Below are 22,715 nucleotides of genomic sequence, written 5' to 3'. Positions count from 1 at the left end.
TCATCATCATCATCATCATCATCATCATCATCATCATCATCATCATCATCATCATCATCATCATCATCATCATCATCATCATCATCATCATCATCATCATCATCATCATCATCATCATCATCATCATCATCATCATCATCATCATCATCATCATCATCATCATCATCATCATCATCATCATCATCATCATCATCATCATCATCATCATCATCATCATCATCATCATCATCATCATCATCATCATCATCATCATCATCATCATCATCATCATCATCATCATCATCATCATCATCATCATCATCATCATCATCATCATCATCATCATCATCATCATCATCATCATCATCATCATCATCATCATCATCATCTGAAATTCCAATATTCCAATAGTTTAATGAATATTACCCTTTGTATAATTAATCATTATATCGGTTTAACATTTAAATATTGAAGTAAACATTAAATCATTTACCAATTAGGTAAGTGACTTAGTTAATTTTATTCTTTATTCTTTTATCATTTATCTTTCATTTTAATCAATTAAGAGGTGATAATTATTGTGAATTTATCATTGAATAAATACATTTTATTAGATCAAAGTGAATAATTAAAGTAGATGAAACTTTCATGAATTATTCTGATGATAATTGTGTAATTATTAAACACTTGATTGATTCTATTTTAATATTATTATGATAGTAAGCTTATATCTCAACTCATAATTAGTTATTTATTTCGTTATTTTGTGTAACTAATGTCTTCAATGTGTAGAAATTGGAGAGTAGAAAATGTGAAAAGGTTTATCTGCTTACTATATTCGTGTTTTAACATGCTCACGGAGTTAGAAAGAATTCATTGAACTAATAAGATGTAAAATTTCGTTGTCGTTTTAAGTTCATTGTAGTACTGGTAAAAGTGAAGGCCATTGATCAGATAAGTATGAAGTAAACTAGTCGTTAGTAGACTTTATAATCGAGTAATCTGATCATATGGACATTGCTAATAAGCTGTAGTTATAATATATTTGTTTCAGTGATTTTTTGGCATCAATTAAAATACCATAGAAAACCATCCACTAAACAGTAGCTTAAAAAGTTGTTAATTCCAAAACATGATTGACAGAGGAAAATGTTGTAGAAAGTTTGATAATTACCCCAAACTGTATCAGAATGACTGTCACACTATAATACTAGGACTCGGCTGATTTTAGAAGTATGAATCATAGTATTACGAAGCTGTTCCTTGATAATGTAATGATAACCATAAAACTTGAAGTTTATAGATTTAATCTTTGGAAAGATTATGAATAAGTGCTGTTTAAAAGCTCTAAACTAAGATAAAACTATTCTTCAGTACTTTTTTCTCAGTTATCCTCTGGATAATTACAATCTTTGACGAAATCCACGTTTAAAAATAAAAGGATACGATAATTATTTTTACGAAGAACTGTTAATGCCATAACAGGTTAACTTTGCCATTATGACATTGAATTCAGTGAAAATTGAGTACCTGCTAAAAACAGGTTATTTGTAGTGTGACTAGATAGTTATTGTAGTAGCCGAAAATGGGCTGATATGTAACTAAAAAGACCGTCCAGAAACAATGAAAAAGGAGTTGTATCAGCAATAAAGTGAACTTATAATAGACATTGGTGATTTCACTGTAAGTTATTTGTTATTAAACTATGTCTTGAAAGGTGTATACCCATTAGAGCTACTTTAATCAGTATAAGGTTATGGGGAATATTGAGCTTCAGTTGTGATTATAAACCGATCAATTCGAAGGTCCTGGGTCTAAATATCTTGTGCGCGATCGTGGATGGACACTGTCGAGAAGTTCCATATTGGGACGAAGTGGCCGTCTAGTGCTTTTAGGTTTTCAATGGTGGTTTCACATTGATTGGTTCATGATTTAAATTAAGGCTACTTCTGTTCATAATAAATTTCAAATTGATATTTTAGATTAATAATTCTTCAAAATCCATGCAATTGTAATTATATTTTGTTTTTTGTGTAATTATTACTTGTTACGGTACTATTATTTTTCTAGGTTGAACAGAGTGACACATGTGTCTTTGGATCAAATCGAGTTTCCCGAAAAACTGTACTATACTGATGACATTCGACAACTCTAATAGCAAATTTTACATAGTAAATCCAACTTTAAGCCGCAGTAGGACATGTATGATAAAAATGGAATACTTATCATATAAATCAAAAAAATTAAGATGTATGTAATACCTTTGTTCACATTAGCGACAGATTTGTTAGGACTGAATTAATTTTAAGGACGATATAAAAATCTATTTATATGGCTCAAATTTGTACTTTCTGTGGAGTTCATATACAGTGTATTCATTGAGTTACCAAAACCTTGGTTTACTTTTGTTTCAGTTTTTATCTGACAAAGAAGGTATAGACTTCTTCATCCATAACAGATACAATTTCGTCCTATTAATTCGTACTTTATCAACTTGGTATTTTTTGCCCACAATCGGAAAACATGGTACTCCTGAGCAGCCCGACGTTTTGAAAATTCTGAAGAAGCACATCGTCACTGAAATGAACCAAACTTTGTACATAATCACCATCATTGATTCAGGGTACAAATTATTCATCGATGTTCTTTGTATTTTACACAGAAACTTAAATATCGCTGTTTAATCTGATTAGTTTGTCAGTACAATATGTTTTCATAGAATTTCCTTCATTATTAACATTTAAATTTCCTTACGTATTATGTAGAAACATGAATATAGCTGGGCTTTGATTTTAAAAACTTAAGATAGTAGGTGAATAGAAATCTTGCGATTACATCAGTTTATGATGAGTCAGAATAAATACAAAGGTATTAACATATGAAGTGATTAGTACTGGGTTCTAGTCTCAGCGTGGATATCACTAAGGATGGATGTACATCCAATTAGCTAGACTTATGTAAGATAAAATGAGCTGCCTGGTTTATGTTCACTACAATCCAAATATACCAGAAATTTCAACTTAGTTAAAAAAAGTTTTCATACTTTAAATTTGTTATTTGCAAACTTAAAATTAGCTTCCCATAGGTGGGTTTTCACCATAAATCTACAATCTCAGCTAATCTTCAAGTCAATAATAAATAGTTTGAAATGATTTACATCCTAAATTGCAATCATATGAAAAATAATTGAATAAACAGTAGCTACGTTACCCTATTTGAAGATCCGTCAACAGCATGCACTCAGAACCGAATGGGATAGCAGAGTGAGTAATACATGTATAGATAAACTACGCTAGACTTGTCCAAACAGAGATATGTGGCAGGCGACCTTGGTTAGATGAAGAATTTAATTACTTATAACAGTCCGCTTATTTTTTCATCTCTTACCTACCAAGTAGTTTGTTGATAGCAAGTGATCCATTTCATATTTGTTCTGAATATCACATCCCCATTAAGAAAAATTTTACTTTTTAATGTAGTGATACACGAACACGATTAAATTCAGAAACTTTAAGTCTCTAGGCAAGCACGATACCACTAGATCACTGAGTCTGAATCCAATTGTCCATAATTTAAACTTCGGTTTACTTATGATATAAGGCGATTTCCAATCAATTTCATTAGTTTTGGTTTAATATTCATGATCCATACGCATAGACTTACCATTTCTTTTGTAAATGATATTTAGTCATATTTTGTAGTTTAACTAAATTGTTTATGTAATTCAATATCGTGATTATAATTTTCCTTGGTGATTTATATAAGCAGTTATTTGCTGAGACCAGAATAAAGTGAACAGCTATTTTATACTTGTTTAAGAATTTACTGATTCCTTAACAATCATTATGTAACAGCTGAATAAATTCATGATAGAAAGTTGGAAAAAGTGATATAATCAAGAAGGTATTAAGTAATGGATAACAGAGGAGTACATATTTAGGGTAAATAACTACAGGTTTTTTTAGTTGTTCGGATAGACGCCCACTAGATTTTCTAAAGCTATTAACTCAAAATCTGTTTTATTTGTTAAGAAATTCTTCTGGATATGATTCTCTGAGTTATTCTTGTAGCTGGGTAAGAGTATTACAATAACTGATCTTATTACAAATTTAATAATATCAAATGATACGAAAAACATTATCGGAGAGTATAACATGGCACTGAGTTATACTCTAGTTATTTCCAGTCATATATCTATGTACTTGAATTAACTCATAAGAATTAGGTCGGTTATATTATATCATCGTTTGTTACTTACTCATATTTGAACCGTTTAGAAAGTATACAATGAGAACTTGATATATTGAAATACTCATATTTGCAGCACTTGAGAAAAAACACATTGCGATTATAATACATATAACAGCTTAAATAATAGAATACTATTGATTTAGGTAATAACAACTGAATTTTATGTAGACTCTGTTGTTTCTTTCCTTGAAAGAGTTTTGTCATTAAAGGTATACGAAATAAAGACTAGATGTTTTCTCATTCATAAAATTTGTGAAGTTCATTGACTGTACAATATTCTCAGATATAAAAATACATATTTGCCGATTATTTTGGTTTTATTAATGAATTCGAAAAATATTAAACTCTAGTAACTGAACAATGGTTGTTTGTACAACTTATACGAAAGTTGAATAATAAGAAACATTATACAGCTGTTTCATTCCTGTATGAAAATCCTTAACAGAGCGTGTATATAATACTTTTAGGTGTCGAACTAAGAGTATTTGAATTTGGCTATTTTTGCGTTAACTTTGAACTACCACTACAGGACCCAATGATCAATATTTCTAACTTTATTCAACAGATAGTATTGTTCTACTATCAACCATCACCATTCGGTCATAAATGTCTCATTTTACAAATTGCTGGATTCCACTTGTTACAGTTTCTTCAAACTAAAATGTCTTTAATAAATTTCCATCCTATCAAAAAACGTCCATAACGTTTAAAACAGAAAACGTTGTAAATGAATCAAAACAACTTAGCTCCTCGCTTAAATCACTGGATTTTACTTTATAATTGTTGAAATATTACTTCAGTTTTGCTCATATATATAATGTATTAATAACATTTCCGTTATGCAAATGTTTAATAGTGGTTCACTAAAAGTAATCAAAGGGTGTTTAAATAGAAAATTGCTTATCAGAGATAGGAATTCTCTAATGTTTCATCATTTTCCGTTAATCTACAAATGATTTTAATTTATGATAAAAAGTTGCAAAGCAATGAGTATCATAGTGGTGTTTCAACATGATGTGAAACTTCTTAGCAATATCTAACCATGGCCACATACACTGGTCTACATCAATATATTTATGTTTTACAGTGTATGAGACACCTTTTAGATAATAAAACGGTCAGGATTTACATTTTCAGACTCTCATTCTCCGGGTTTATCAATGAAATACTCCCTTATTGTCTATAAATGATCACTACTTTCCACTAACATGAAATAGCTCTACATTAATTTGTAGTTTTTAAATGGTTCTCCACTAGAATATCAACCAACTACTTTTACGTTAGGAACATAATCGCTAAAAATTTTATTTAATTTAAATTGGAGGTATTTTTGATGACTATTCAATTGGGCAACTATTCCTGATGGAGTTGTAGTGTGGTTTGTGCTGTTTATATTAACATAAGTAGTATATAACGCTAGTCAGGAATAGAATGTCCGGTAGCAGAAGCTCAAGAAGATCGAGGAGGAAAGAACTGGAACAGAAAGCAATTGGTATGGAAATTCAGGAACATTGTAGTCTGAGAAGATTAACTAATATATACAAAAAGGAACAGTCAAATTTGCGACAATTGATTGACATTTTGTAAATTAAGTATTCACTGTATGGTTCTCAGATTTTACCAAGACGTTTCATAATTTTATGTTCAATTACATTCGATTGTCCTAACTTGTGTTCTCGTTCACTACAATGAGTGTAAATTGTTGGAGAGTCTCCACTTAATAATCAAACAGTTATTAATTACTTTCAAATTCTCGATAATTATCCAACAAAGTCATTCCATGATTTAAATTATTTCGCCGATTAAAGTCATGAGTCAATTGAAGCTAGACAACCATGAAAAACCTGGAAGCACTGGATGGCTGTTTCGTCTTAGTATGGGACTCCTCAGCAGCGCGCGACCACGATCCCACCTATCGTGGGATTCGAACCCAGGACCTACCAGTCTCGCACTAGGTGCTTAACCAAATAGACCACTGGGCCGGCATCCAACGGTGTTAATGTCTAACTTCAACCAATCCGCAAAATTGCGCCACCGTCCACCATTGTCATCAGTGAGTTACTACCTCACAACTGATCTAGTTGAACTCCACTGGTAATGGCTTCTCACTAGAACTCCAGGAGTATCTCTTGAAGTAGGGTTTAACCAGGTCTGTTGCGAGATATCAACTCACTGATGACAATGGTGGACGGTGGCTCAATGTCGTGGATTAGTTGAAGTTATGCATTAATACCGTTGGATGCCGGCTCAGTGGTCTATTTGGTTAAGCACCTAGTGCGAGACTGGTAGGTCCTGGGTTCGAATCCCACGATAGGTGGGATCGTGGTCGCGCGCTGCTGAGGAGTCCTATACTAGGACGAAACGGCCATCCAGCACTTCCAGGTTTTCCATGGTGGTTTAGCTTCAATTGGCTTATGATTTCAATCAGTGAAATTTCTAAAATCTTCACAAAACGCCTTCTATTTTAAATTATTTTCAAACTGAAAATTACTTTATGATTTTGTATATAATTTACATCGTTAATAATTAAATGTCTACTAAGGTATCACACAATCCAAAAAATAGTCATTTATCTGATTCGGAAACATATATGAGAAACAATATATACACTGTTTACATGCTGTGGTCGAATCATCCTGAATGGAAAAATAAAGTTCTTTCATAGTCATCGCATAGATACACCAATGTTATTTTTATTAACGAGAGAATAGACTTTAATTTGTTCATTGAATAGATTGTACAGATATCTCTTATTTATATGTCATCTTGAATTGTAGATAATTAAACCTACATAGTTGAATGGAGGAAAAGAAAATTGTAAAATAAGTAAAAACTAAATATACAGTAAAATACAAAGTAAACTTTTCTTTCTCTCTCATTAGTTCTTTTTATCTTTGTTGTTATCATTATAAATCTAATTAGATTGTATTTTTATATGATGTAATAAGTATAAATCAGATATGAGATATTACTATTACTACTATTAAGTTATGTACATTTATAAGTTGTAATCATAGTTATTTGGCATTTTAATTGTGATTAATATTTATTATATTTTTAATCACATAAATGCAACGTAACAACATGTACACATGAAACTATTTAATCACTATCCCTTTCAGTTTTGGTTACCAAGTTAATTTATTTTATAATTATAATAATCTTATTAAATACATAATCACATTGTGTTCATCTGTGTGTATTCAAGGGATTGCATTTAATATCACTCCAGGTGGTTATATTTTTAAAATACCGTTTGTAACATAAAATACGATCACAAAACAAGAATAATTATGTATTATTATGTATAAATGAAGTCAGTTGTTTCTATAACGTTATATAAGCGTAAATATGAGTCTATTAAATTAGTTGATTTGTAAACAATTAATATGACTTGTAAAATTATTTACGATATTTTATGATATAAGCTTAAGAAAAGTGGTTGCATATTTAGCAAAAATGAATAAATGTTTCCAGTCACATTGACAGTTTTTTTTCAAATGTAGAATTTGTTTGGACTGCTTCGAGAAGCACGACTAAGTCGCCAGAGGCTCTAAATGAGCCGAAGAGAGTCCATCCTATCAGAATCTGATAGAGCCTTCTAGAATATCGAAATGGCATTCTACGGTTGTATGATAGCATAACTCGCCTACTTACGGATAGGCTGAATCATAATGATGTTATAGTCAATACCAATAATTATAAATACCCCTGTTTTCCTGCACATTTTTTAAAAATTTTACCCAATAATTGCTTCCCCTGCCTCTTCCGTCTTCTGATTTGCGACTGTGGGGTTCTACACGTTCGAATACTGTTAGTTGAATATTGTGTTCTGAAGCAATTATTTAGAGGGAGTAATGAAATTAATCATGCCGGTAATCAGATTACAACTCACCAGTTGTAATTTTCACCGATAGTCATAGTAGTTTCCAAATAAATTCATAATGAACATGTTGATTCCATACCAGTGATTCGATTGTATCATTTATATTATATATAGATTTTCGGCAAAATTCCTTGAACACCGTCAAGTGATTCCAAAAATGTACTGTAAGCACTGTGTGATTGTATTTTGTTTCCAGTAGTTTCTTATTTTATGTTAATTCTTGACAAAGTGCCATCTTAGACTTCTTACCACATTTTGTCTTTCATTAATTAAGAATTTATATCCACGTGTACAATCATTCTTTCAGGAGATTTCACTATGTTATGAGTTTATTGTAGAAATAATTTTGATGTAGCATGTCTAGCAATTTTTGTAAATGTTATGCATAATGAATCTTATGAATCTCGTGAAATTATTATCTCGGCCAAACGCTACTTAGAAAGGATAGAAACCATTTGCAAATCCTTTTTCAAACAGACAAAAATTTGGAGTACTAATTTTTTGTGACTCATTAAAGATTCCTTAAATTTTCTAGATATAATTCAATGCCAGAAAATTGTAGTGACTGTAATAATGTTACTTAACATTGGCAATTCATATCAAGTGTTAACTGTGTGTTTTTATTTTCGATAAACTGTATCAAATAAGACTGATAGATCGTTTCTACTTAGATTTTCACTAGAGTTTTGTGAATTAACATTACAGTACTGACGTTCACTGAATGATGATGCAGTTTAGTGATCTTTTAGCTTCTCAATTATATTGAGGAAAATGTTACACATGAGTATTTATAAGTTTTGATTACCATAGATGCTGATCAGTAGAATGTTTTACAAGCAAAATCAAACTGTAATCTAGCTATAAGAGGATTAATTTTGTCTTTTGTAACAATGTAATTCACCAGTTTCTTCTTACAAACCATTTAATTAATACAATGAATTCACATAGACATATTTGCAATCAGATTTCTAAGTTTAAAAATCTATCAATCTATCGAGTCTCGGAATGAACATCAACTCTGGGATGCAGGTACATCCAACTGACGCGTCCCAAATAGGACGAAACGCGCGTCCTGGATTCCACTGCTAGCCACTATCCACCTTTGATTAAAATGATTGATTTTATGTTTGAAATTTATGAAAATAAAAGTAGAATGTTAAAAATGTTTTCCATAAGCAATTTGTGCTAGTTACTATGAGATACGATTCCATAATTTAAAGATTATCTAGAAGACACGTTATTAAAACATTATTAATAACAAGTAGTATATCTACTTTTGTAGTTTATTAATCAGTGTCTTAACATTTAATTTTACTTAGACTTCGTGAATTAACCCAGAATTATCTGACTCGATTTTTGATCGTTGACTTTTGTGTTATTATGTTTTTCTTCTTTTCTTTAAGTTTCATCATTATTGCCCTCAATCCTACCATTCAATCTTCCATTCTAACTAGCGCTTATAGATACTTAGGTAATAGTTATTATTATTATTCAACAAAAAAGTTAGTTAGCTAATAAATACTTCTTTTTCTCTGAAATGATAAAATTGAAACAAATCGGGTTAAATTAAATACATTTTAAATAATATACTTTATCATTATTGAATTTATGTTCCTTCTTCTTAATTTCTTCTGCCTCAAAGCTAATTTCTCTCATCTTCACACTATTCGACCACTAGTTAACCATTGTCAACATTATTTATATCCACATACAGATATCCATAATAGTATGTGTATTTCAGTGTTTGTTTATGTGTTAGTGTGTACAGGGGTAACTTAGTTTGAAGAAAGAAAAACAAAACAAAATGAAACTATGAAAATAAGACAATAAGAAAAGCTTAATGAAATCTTTTAGTAAAAACGAATTTCTAATGGTCGATTATCATATTGAATGGCCTTTTGTGAACAGATACAAATATACACTGTACAGATAATATTTATCTTTATGCATGTATGAGTGTATGTAAATATATTAACATTCTATAAGCTTGTATGTTTGTATATACAGTTTAGTTAAGTAGATAAATAGATAGATATGTATGTCATCAAGTTATTTTCTGTTAAATTAATATTTGATCATATCTATCAGTAACGCATGGATAATTATTTCTAAGATGCATTAAATGTCAACTTTTCTTAATACATAAATGTACGTATATGAGTACGTACATCATAATAGAACAAAGCTAAACAACATATAATGTACAATCACATAAATGAATAGTCTTTAAAAAAATTCGTTCTATCATTTTCTTCGTTTGTATTTTTCTCCTTCAACCAAACACCCACCCACTCACTCACTCTCTCCCTCTCTCTTAATTTATTTTTTTTTTACTGTGCGCAGATTTTCCTATTTTTAAAATAATCGGATGATTAAATTTTTAATTACAAATTCGAAATTAGTAAATAGGTAATTATTAGTTGAAAATGAAAGAAAAGAAAAAAAAATTAATTAACTTCTCTCTCCCCCCCTTAAAATATTGAGGGGATTAATATTCTCTTGAAAAAATTTACTTAATATTTTTTTGTGTGTGTATTATTTTGTATGTGCATAGATGTATGTGTGTGAGTATGTAAATTGCTCTTTATTTCATTGGTGTATTTAAGATATGAAGTATGATATATATATGTAATAATCTATAGTAGATGCTTTGCTATCAATAATAACAGATGGTAAACTGTTAACCTTTAAGAATATTATTTTATTGAAAATGATTTACATCATAAATCAATGAACAAGTGTTTTGTTCAATTAAGAAACTTTCTTTTTAAATAATCTATCCATATGAAGAATATAGAAATAGTTATTTAACACTTTCTTACATATGATACTTAATCTCGTGGGGTGCGGGATCGTAGATGAGCACTGCTGAGGAGTCCCATACTAGGACGAAACGGCCGTCCAGTGCTTCCAGGTTTCCAACGGTGGTCTAACATCAATTAATTCATGATCTCAACCAAAAACTTAACAATCTCCACAACCCCCATACTGATAATTTTTAATCGTTTGTAAGGATAACCACTGATAAAAGTGAGGATGATTTATAGTTTAAGAATATGATTTGCTTGAAATTGGGTTCTTTTTTTATATAGCTAAATAGCTTATTGGTTAAATTTTTATTCCCTTCATTATCAAAATGTACTCTTAAAAAAAAGACGTGAGTCGTTAAATTTCCTTCACAAGCGACTAACAATTAGTTCTGTTTACATGAAATTCAAAATTTAATTGTCTGTTTCACAACGTAATTCTGCTGATACTTATAAGTAATTCAAACCTAACTATCGCAGTAGTCCATACATTTTTCTTCTTGTGTGTCCTTTATAGAAACTAGAGATGATTGTATTGAAATTTACACATTATGTATATTATATGATGAAAATGAATTATAGTTAAAAAACTGGCTTGAGGATAAAGATGCATTTACATTCCATTAATACAAATTAAATGGATTTATAAAATCGGAACTTATTGCAATAGTGCATCAACGTTGAACTTTTAGCCACAAAGTTTCAGGTCTAAGCTTTGTTCCAACTACATTGATTTATGCAACACAATAGTATCATTGATCTCTACATTTAGAGTGTGATTTGAAGTAACGCACTCAAATCTGTACCTATTGATGAACAATGAACAATTGAAATGTTGAATATTTTAAACTGAGATCATTTTATTGTGTTGTATTCATGAATAATCCTGATAGAGTATATTCAGTGTGCATTTGTGCAATATTTGTTAACTTATAAATCACTTTTTATCTTATTACAATTTTTTTTCTAATTTTTGTTTTCTTTGAAAGACTTTAGATGTGGAAAGTAGCTACCATTTTATTCAGATTTAATAATAATCACCTTATCTAATATTATATTATTTATTACAATATGAAATTAACAATTTACCATATTTCAATAAGTGCCTTGAACGTTATCATGAAATATATCTATATAATCTTGTAAAAAATATTTAAACAAAATCTTTGTAAGAAAATAGAACTGTACACAAATGTATTAGCAACAGGTTCATAAGTATACATTTTCGGTTACGTCAGCCTTTTCAACCTATTTACTTTATAGAATATACATTAGATTTGGTACTATAGAGCACTCATACCGTTTTTTTGCATGGATAGTTTCTGTTGTACGTGTTCCTCGTTCTTCAAGAAGATGTACAAATGAAATGAAGTGAATGTAGTGGATGGTTTATATCTGATAAAAAAGCATTTTAAATAACCTTGTTTTCAATTGTTCGTTCAAATGTTCATCCACAACCATATTCATAATGACGTTAGAAAATTCACTACTTACTTTGCCGATTACCTTTAATGTATTCTGAAACACAGTCAAATCTCTTCTCAGAAGTCCAGGAAAATATACAATGGGGAACAGTGTTGAGTAATAAATAATACGTAATAGTTTATAAATCGTAAAAGTAATCATCGACGAATTCCAAAAACGTGTAGCCTCTTTAAATAACAAGTCAAATAAAAACTCTAATATTGACGATCAGAAGAAAACTATACACCAGGATAAATAATATTTGACTTGGTTTTGATTACAAAATCTCTACCTGTACAAATTTAATTTGATTCTAAAAGGATGTTTAGTTGCTTCTCATTGATTGATTCAGTGAAAATTAATGTGTTTCCAAGATACTGAATAATTTTGAGAAAAAAATTCATTACAGATAAACTAGTTAGTGAATGAATGTTAAAAATCTAATTTACACTGCTGTTATGGTAATTGTTATCTATGATAGAAGGAGAATTACAATCATTTCGTTGTAATTATCCTTAAAATAAAAAATTTGTTAACCGGAAGCAGAAACATTCACTTGACTTCATTCACGGTAAAAATAGGGATATACGGTGGATTGGATAAAAGAAATTACTTGCAAGTATATAAGAGCATTAGGCAGTTGATGTTACAGGGACCTAAGGAAGATTCTTTATCTAGATTCATTTCAGTTTAAAATAGAAAGGACCTACATGGAACCGAAATAAGTCTATGCAACATATGAAGCTTCTGTATTGGGAGCAATACTGTGTTTGTAAAACTAAGACCGATATTCTGGTTGGCTGTTCAAGATCAAAGGATATTTCACAATAATTTCTTTCGGATATTCAGTTTTTTGAAGACATATTGAAAAAATGTGTGCTATTTCCTCCTCTATTCTCCCATTAAACACAGTCTTCTAGCTCTTTTTAATAAGGTTTTGGTTAGACAATGTTTTTAACTAACAGAACAAAAGCTATTATGGTATAATTATTGCCCCGTCCATGTTGTTTTTCTGAATATAGTCATCTCGATTGTCCCGTTTTTTCTCTTTTTTATTTCCAAGTCTAGATCGTTAAATTGATCATTATGCTTTTATTTCATCGTCGATTAGATGTTAAATAATGTTTCGTTGAAATAGTAAAACAACTATGAAGCTTTATCAAAGATAATGAATTTATTTTATCCTGGTAATTTTGCTCTTTTCACTAGCTTTACGACTGAAAATTTATGATTGTTAGAAAACTTTTTCTTTTCCAGTATTTGATAATTCAGTAAACAGTGGAACTGAAGATGTTTTAATTATTCATTATCTTGATTTTAAACGTCACAGAACTAAATTCATTCTTAACTTTCATCTATAGTCGACTAGTTTAGTAACCTAAGTTTGTATAGTACAAGTATAATTTTTGATAGTTATTATAACTAATTGAACGGTAACAAAATTAGACATGGTTACAACAGACTTAATTTATGAAGTCACGCGGTGGTAATGGGAAAATTTAATTTCTACTAATAAAATGAAGCAGTAAACTCAATTAAATATTTCACCCATTGGTGAATTCCAAATTATAACCAGAAAGTAGTCAGGATTCAAATTTTAAATAATGCACCACTGTTTAAAAAGATATCTACAGATTACTTTAATTTTCGTATTCTAATTCGTAATCTATAAGCCCCTGTGAGGAGTTAAACTATATAGAATTAAAGTACAAATTATTTGGGTTACGGTGTGTGATTGGATTTCAAGAATTCTGGAAGATGATAAATAAACCTAATTAACTACTTAGTAAAGACATTTTATAGAAGCCCATGAGTTTAAGCTTTACGAGTGATTCGAGGTATATTGTATGGTAGTCTTAATTTGAGACTTACTTCACGGAAACTGTGATGGACATTTTTCACGTTTAATTTTTTGTTGAAATTTCAGGTCCAAGAATAAGAAAACCAAGAACGAACCGCTCACATGAACTTAATTTGAAGCGACCACGTACCTCATTTACGGTACCACAACTAAAGCGTCTAAGCCAAGAGTTCGAAAAAAATAGGTAAGCTGCGTTTTATCTCTTTTGGGATTTATGTTAATCATTCTGCAATCAAATAGTCAATGATACTTAAATAACCTCGTTTTACTATTTTACTACTTATATAAAATCACAGTAGTTTAGAAAAAATTGGAAAAGTATAGTACGGTTCTGGTTCTTACAAATAAGCAACAAAATACTTTGTTTCATATTTTGAAATATGAATGATGTACAGTGTCTTGATAGCTATGATTATACTCTCACACCATATGTTATAACATGTTCCCCGTAAGAAAGTTCGTGAACATTTAGTATCATTAATTGTAATGAATATTTTGATTGTTTTTGAATAGTATCACTCATATTAATTATCGACAATATAAATAAAAAAATATCATCTTACGACATAGTTGAGTTGTTATCTCAGTCAACCACGATAATGTCACAGTCAGGAAGCTAGGCATTATATTTGTGCACGTAAGTATTCTTATTTTTCATTCATTATTGAGTATAAGATCACCATCAGGTGAATGAATGGTTGGCATACAATCAGTATCTCAGACGTTTGGAAATTGTATGGAGAAGTTGTAGTACTCTCTCTCTCTCTCCATATATATATATATATATATATATATATATTGTAAATCATCTCTCTATATGAATAACTTTACCACTAAATCTTTCAGACTCTGGAACAATCTACCACGAACTGTCTGCGAGGTAAAATCACTCACATCCTTTGTTCGCTACATCGATGCTTACTTCTCCTCTGAAAATGCTTTAAATGTTCTTATACGTATAAGTATATCGTACTCCGCAAGTGAGATTATAGGAAATTCATATATTTGGACGTTTTTATTATTGAATTCACTAAGTAAACATCCATACCTGCTGTTGCTTTACATTAACACAGGCCCTGGCAACCGTTAATGATTTGAATAATATCTTACACAAACAGCATATCGTAAAATAACCTGACATATGTATTATGGTAGACCTAACTAACCTGTTGTATTAATTATTGTCTTTTATGTTCCGTGCTCTCTGTTTCCACCTTATTTTCTCTAGTAGTAAATGGTTATAATCAATTCGTTATGGCTCAGAAAATGACCTCAAATGAACCATTCCTATATTAATAGGATGTCAGCTTAGAAAGAATTTAAAGTTATTGGCTGATGCTTTCCATTGATGTACTACATATATTAATAGTACTACCTAAATACTTTTAGAACTAGAACACTTCAAACAATCTAATCTCACGTATCTGTTCTCTGCATTTAAACTTACTATCTATATCAAACTGGTCATGCTTGTAAACTAGTATGAATTCTGTCATTATTATTTTCAGAATACATAATATTATTATTATATTGTGTCGAATAAGGCTGTATGCGTAACTAGAAATTTTGAATTATTGGGTGATGGAGGTAGTTATCCTGGTTAGATAGTACTTAAAAATATATTTATAAACTTATCATTTAATTAGTTCAATATATTTCATCAGATTGAAGGGGGAAAAACTAAAATTACAGATTCCTCCTTCAATTTATTTTTTGACTTACAATTCAAGAAGAAACACATATCGTGGGGGGCAGGATCGTGAATACACACTGCTAAGGAGTCCCATACTAAAACAAAACGGCCGTCCAGTGCTTCCAGGTTTTCCATGGTGGTCTAGCTTCAATTAATTCATGATTTCAACTATAGAAACACATTTGTTAATAACTTATTGAATTTTTCTATTTTTCGTTATCTCTATTCCTTCCTTAATTTTTAAAAAAACAACATAATATCCAGATATCTTGATGAATTACGTCGAAAGAAATTAGCTACAGAACTGGATTTAAGAGAATCTCAAGTGAAAATATGGTTTCAAAATAAACGTGCAAAAACTAAAAAGGTAATTTTCGTGATATAAATTAAATAATTAGTACATTCTTAAGAACTATATGGACTCAAAAATGATTCGTTTTGATTAAGCTGAACTTATTTATGTAAAATATAGTATACTATTGAATTTTATTCTAAATTATATACTAAAGCTTGGTAACATGGGAATTACGGTCCTCTTGAAAAAAAAAACGGTGTGGAAGAAACTGAATTGAATACAGTCATTCTATGTAAATTAATTTCTTACCAGTATCAGTGCAAAATTACTTTGTGATACAGATTCATTTAGTAAATGGGTGTTAAATATGCAAAACATGAAGTATTGTAACGATTCTTTAGGAAGAATAGTATTTTCGTAACTGTATCAAGTTTGTTACATATAAAAGGAAATTAATAGTTATGTAATATTTGTAATCAGGTAACATCAATAGATAATCATACACTTTAACCGGTATAATTACAAATAACTGTTAAAAACACATGTTTGTCATTGGATTATTCGTTGAATACTGGTAGTTAAGTGGCTAAATGTAGATTCACAAAAATTCAGCTTTTGATGTAGATGCACTTTTACTGGGCTTTCTTAAAAAAATGCTTTTCGTAAAGTAAATTATCTTATTCCACATATTGTGGATGAATTAATTAACAATTTCTGTAATGAGTCTAATTTATAACAAAGACTGATACTAATGTTCAAAAACTAAATGAATAAAGCTGACAAAATACAGAAAATATGGAAGACTCATCAAGTGTGAAAGTAATCAATGAATGTTGATTAAGGTATGACTTCACAGATTTCGGTACTATGAAACAGTGGTATGGTCTAAATCAAATTAGGCATGGGTTAATTTATACAAATAAACGAATGGTAAGCATGGTAGTCGCAATTTACATAATAATTACACACTAGGAAAGTAAATAAACCATCTATATGTAGTTAGTCAGTTAGTGGGAACTTGTTTTTACAAATATCTTTAAAACTTATCTGCAAAATTACGTGAACATTGAAGAGACGATTGATATAAAAGATTGTTTTTAATGGAAATAAAGCCAGGGAAAGAATAAAATAATAAGAACATTTATAACCTGATTTATAAATATTTGCTTTCTTTATTGGAATACAAAGAGATTATAGTTTCTTAGAACGCATAAATCCAATAAATGTTTGATTGGGAGGTTTTCAGTTCACTTCGAAAGTCTGTAACTGTATGTAATGCTCAAGACCAGTCCATAGAATGATGAATAGATGTTTTCAGTAAGGAAAATTCACGCGAATAACTAAAGTGCTTGTAAAAGTTAATTATTTATTCACACTTTTGTTTAAAATTTTATACTACTTATATTTTTAAAAGTATGCTGAAATGTTCACCATAATCTGTAATCCTCAATGTTTGGTGTTTCTAGTTTTCGAGATTGTTTCTAATACTTGTTAATTGATTTTTATGTATTAATCCTGACATATGTTGAAGGCAGTCTGAATTTTTCGTAAAAATTTCGCTTTTTGTTTATCTGTTCATCCATTTAGGCTTCAGGTGCACAAAATTGCTTGGCATTACATCTAATGGCTGAAGGACTTTATAACCATTCAGTTCGAGTTCGTTCTGACCTAGAAGAAGATGAAGAAGACAGCGATGATATGAATACTTCTGAATAAGAATGCAATATTAAACATAATGAAGGATATTTCCAAAAAGAATTGGTCGTAAACCTTGTATATCTTTATATCATTTATTTCTTTTCACAATTTTATTTATAATAATATGTCATCAATATTCATTGAAGGACAATTTTGTCCATACTTATAAACCTATTGATTTTTCGTTTTTATCATTTGTTGATTTAATTCACTGAAAAATATACCTGTACTACTAATTAATCTACTTATATTATTTGTGATTATTCACTATTCAAATTACACATTTAAAATTCTATGTTTTTCTGATTTTCTCTACTGGTCATGGCTTCTCACTAGAAATCCGAGAATTCCCTCACGAAGTTAGTCACTAGTGGGCACATGGTAATCGCGCGGCCATCTTGGATTGGTTGAGGTTAGACATTAATAGTGTTGGATGCCAGCTTAGTGGTCAAGTAGGTTAAGAGTTCGCACATGAGACTGAAAGCCCTGGGTTCGAGTCCTGCGAGCGGGATCGTGGATGTGTACTTCTGAGAAGTCCCATAATGGGACGAAACGGCCGTTCAGTGCACCCAGGTTCCCTATGATGGTCTAACATCAATCGGTTCAAGATTTCAATCAATAACTTAATAATTTCCACAACCGAATGCTGATAGTTTCTGATTCGTGTTAATAGTTGTTTTAAGTAAATCATTTCTACGTAAGCATAATATTTTATTAAATTACTAAAAATATCAGTGTTGATTAATTCTAATTCAAGGTTTTCTTCTAAGATTCATCATTAAAATGACTGTTGTGTTTATGATATTGGTAATTATGATTTAATATTAAAAAACATTACCATTAGGGAAACTTTGAATCAAAATAATTAAAACTTTCATGTTTGAGAAGTAGCATTAATTTTCTTTAATGGATAGAAGTCTGTTATTCTCAAAGCCGCCAATCAGAAGCAGCGAATTATCGATCGGACCAAGGACGCGTAAAACACGTGCGAGAAGCCTAGAGTCCTAATTGGTCCTGCTTTCCACCTAGCCCAACCACTTAAGTCCAGAACACCAGTTTCAGCCTCTGCAATATGAATCCTTATACTTCAAACATACTGAGTTTATATACCAATCAAACAGAGCACAACGTAGCATAAAATAGAAAATAACATTTGTACAAAATATGGCCAAATGTGGCTGTGAATGTGGGAGGTAGTGACTAATTGACAGGGTATAATTCAAGAATGGTAAAACGTATAATAATGGTTCATAGGTCAAAATAAAGTTTATGATAAGAGGAATATGAATATGAATGTTTTAGTTATTTAACAATTATACAATAGGAATATACGTTCAGTATTTGTCCATAAAAGTATTCCAAAGTTACCATTCATTATGTTTATCGGGACCTTACAAAGTCATTAGAAGAGTCATGATATTATTCGTTGCTTGTGTTTACTGTTTTATTTCCTATCACATAATTACTTGATTATCATAGGGAAATGTATTAAGTTGTTATTTATCTACATAGAATGTACGAAAAAAATTCGAAATGTTTATAATCTTAGGATTTTGATTGATTGTTAAACTTTCTAAATAATAATTTGTTATTGTAACAGTGTTTATGTGCATTTTTTAAATGATCACATCACTAACTAATCTTAGTTAAACATCCATTAAAAACCAGGATATTTGTTTCTTCTTAGTATCGGGGATTGGAACTAGGAACTTTCAGCCTCATGAAGAAAGGTTATTCCTGACCGGTGGTGTTCTACCTCGTTAGATATGAGGCAGATACCCACCGGTAACATTAAAAGGTAGTTTACTAGTATCGAGAATCAACTGAAGTTAAACACGCAATGGTCTAGAAGTTATGTGCTCACCGCAAGACTAAAAGTCTTGTCCCTTGTAAAGTCGGCGAACGCACACTGTTGAGGATTTCTGTAATGAGACGTAACAGCTGTCTAGCGTTTACTATTTTTCATTGGATATGTAAATAAAATCATTTTGTGATGTAAGTTATGAGAATCAACAAGTTGTTATTTCTTTGCTATTTAAGAAAACAAAGATCAGAGAGTTTACTGAATCAATTCTTGTTTCATTGTGGTTATTTAAGAAGACTGGCTTTAAATAAACAAAGATTGAAGAAAAAAATCAAAAACATGTTTTAAGGTCAACAGTTGTTTTTGATTAAGAAGTAAAACCCAAGGAAGATTCAATGAATATACTTCAATTATTAAAGTAAATTTTATAAATAGTGTTTATGATATTGTAAATCCATATATATTTCATATTCCTCACCTATTCTCCAACCCAGAGATAAATAAGCGCTGTGAATCGAAATGAGAGATAGAAGCGTGTAAGTGCTCGTTTAACATCTTTTCTGTGAAGCAAGCATTAATGATTTTATGGAAGAACCAATCAGGTATAAAATAACAGATCTCTGATTTTGGAACGAAATTCACCCATGCATTTGGTTACATAGAGTTTTGGCATCACAGTTGATGTCAGTTCGTGATGAAAACCATAAATCTGATTCCCAACCTTAACCATCAACTGTAAGTCATAGTTATAATTCCTCACACTGGTTTATAACCCCCATTTGGTCCTAGTTATTAAGTGGATACTCTCAAGGTCACTTTAGCGTCACTCAAAGGTCGTCCATAAGTTATAGTCTCACCTAAAAAGCTTTTTTCACTTTAAATTAAAGTATAGTAATCAAAAACTCTGTATTACACTAGAACCTTGATTAAAAATAATTTTAGTGACAAATTTCCCCACACACTGATATTAGATAAAGAGTAATTACAATGAAGTGTGGACTGAATGGAGGTTCTGTTAGAGTTTAGGACTTCTTAGTTATACGGCCATTACACAACATTGAACTAATAACATTCAGATCTTTCAGAGATCGTATTGTATCGAGAACATAGTTTTTTTTCTTCTTCAGTTATTTGTTTATACGACACGACGAGTTTCAGAGTGACAATTATCTAGAAGACAAAATCTTTTCGACGTCACCAGAATCTGTTAGTAAGTTTATCGCCAAACGTTAAAGAATTTAACCAGACAAACGTTTAGTGTGTGCGGATCACTGTGTTAATATATGTGTTACAAATGACAAAATTTTGTCTAGTGTGTACGAATAAACTCATTAGACAAGAAAAAAGAAGTAGCCAAATGACTGACAGCCTTCTATAAATTCTACTTGTTTATAATCTATTACTCCTATGAGAACTGTTTATCACTCTGTTAAGTGGGATCGTAAAAAGTAAGAAACCAAGAAGTGTAAATGTATCATTACATGGGCAGTACTTGTGTGTTCCTGTGTATAGAATTTTTAAGTGTTTGGTCAACAAGTATATATACTTCTAAGAAGACTCAGTCTGTCTCTGTTATATGTGTTTACTCTGATACACTATAAACACACTTACCATTACTGTTTTTGTTCAATGTCAATCATAGAGAAGAAAAGTAAATGAAAAATTTAAAACAAAACAATAAAATAATATACTTGTGTGTTTAAATTAAACAGGAAGTGATATTTATAATTACTTAATGTAGTTAAATTATATGAGCCTATGAAATTTTATGTTTATATCATAATCTTCCATTATTGTATTATTAAAGTTATCACTCAGTTTTCAATAGATGACAATGATATCATTAGAGTACAATTGAAATAACCATGTTAAGTAGGTTGAGGTGATATATAGTTGTACAAATAAAAGTAATATGAAAAGATTCAATGTAAATTAGTCGTGGAATTGAAAGAGAGTCTGAGTGAGCATTAAATCAAATCAACCAGTATCTAGTCTACTAGTTTGTTGCTCTGTTGATTAAACGATGAAATTCAAATATTAACTATCTAATAATTGTAAAATAATTTGTTGTTAAGCAAAGATGGATAGTGGCTAGCAGTGGAATCTAGGACGCGCGTTTCGTCCCATTTGGCACTCGTCAGCTGGATGCACTTGCATCCTAGGGTTGATGTTTGCTCCGGGACTCGAACCCAGTACCATTCGCTTCAAACTCCATCGCGTTATCCACTTAGCTGTTGAGTCCTGATAACCAGCTACTTGTGCAATGAGGTGAAGTTTAAATTCACTTTGTGTTGTTTTACTTGTATCTTCCTATTGTTATTTAGGACTGTAATTGGTCAGTCTCTTGTTGGCATATGTACATCCTGTGCGGATCACCTCGATATAGCCTTAAGTCACTCGAGTCCCGGAGTGAACATCAAGTCTTGGATGCAAGTAAATCCAGCTGACGAGTCCTAAATAAGACGAAACGGACGTCCTAGATTCCTCTGCTAGCTACTATCCATCTTTGTTTAAATAACTATTCATATTTTTCATCATGAAAACATGGATTTAATTCTTTTAAATTTTTTCTTCAAATTTTCTAAGTTCACAAAGAACAAACCATTTCTAATTATAAACATGTATAAAATAAATATTAAATTAACTTTTTCCAATGACCTTTTTCGTTTTATTTCACCAATCAATAAATAAAAAGAAACATCTATTGTTATGCAAAATAAGCCTAATAAGAGATGAGACAGAGAATAAAAAAGAAATAGTTTGAAAGATGTTGACCGATTGTTAAGTTTAAATCTTTCATTATTTAGTTTAGATATTTATCTTTGTACATCAGTTTTATAGCAAACAAAAATACAAATGAAAAGCTATTACAAAATCTGAATGCACTGGATGGTTGTTTCTCTCTTAATTTGATAGTTGTTAGAAGTATACGTTTAGGATTTTATAAGGTAGTGAACATCGGACTTTTAGGTTTATC

At 30.4% G+C, this 22,715-nt stretch overlaps 1 protein-coding gene across 1 annotated transcript in view; it reads left to right on the top strand.

The window, feature by feature from the left end:
• SMOX2 (Homeobox protein engrailed-like SMOX-2) overlaps positions 1-17,952 on the top strand; it is a gene marked incomplete at its 3' end in the record, with an annotated part of 28,438 nt that extends 10,486 nt beyond the window's left edge. The window contains exons 2-4 of the mRNA XM_012940717.3: positions 14,315-14,432; positions 16,206-16,308; positions 17,824-17,952. Of these exons, the coding sequence (XP_012796171.2) occupies positions 14,315-14,432; positions 16,206-16,308; positions 17,824-17,952 (350 nt within the window). The remainder of the gene's footprint in view (positions 1-14,314; positions 14,433-16,205; positions 16,309-17,823) is intronic.
• Between the last annotated feature and the right edge of the window lie 4,763 nt (positions 17,953-22,715).

The sequence above is a fragment of the Schistosoma haematobium genome, chromosome 4, assembly GCF_000699445.3.
Source record: "Schistosoma haematobium chromosome 4, whole genome shotgun sequence".
NCBI classification, from domain to species: domain Eukaryota; kingdom Metazoa; phylum Platyhelminthes; class Trematoda; order Strigeidida; family Schistosomatidae; genus Schistosoma; species Schistosoma haematobium.
Note: the sequence above shows the minus strand (reverse complement) of the source record. Positions and strands in the feature narration are given on the sequence as shown.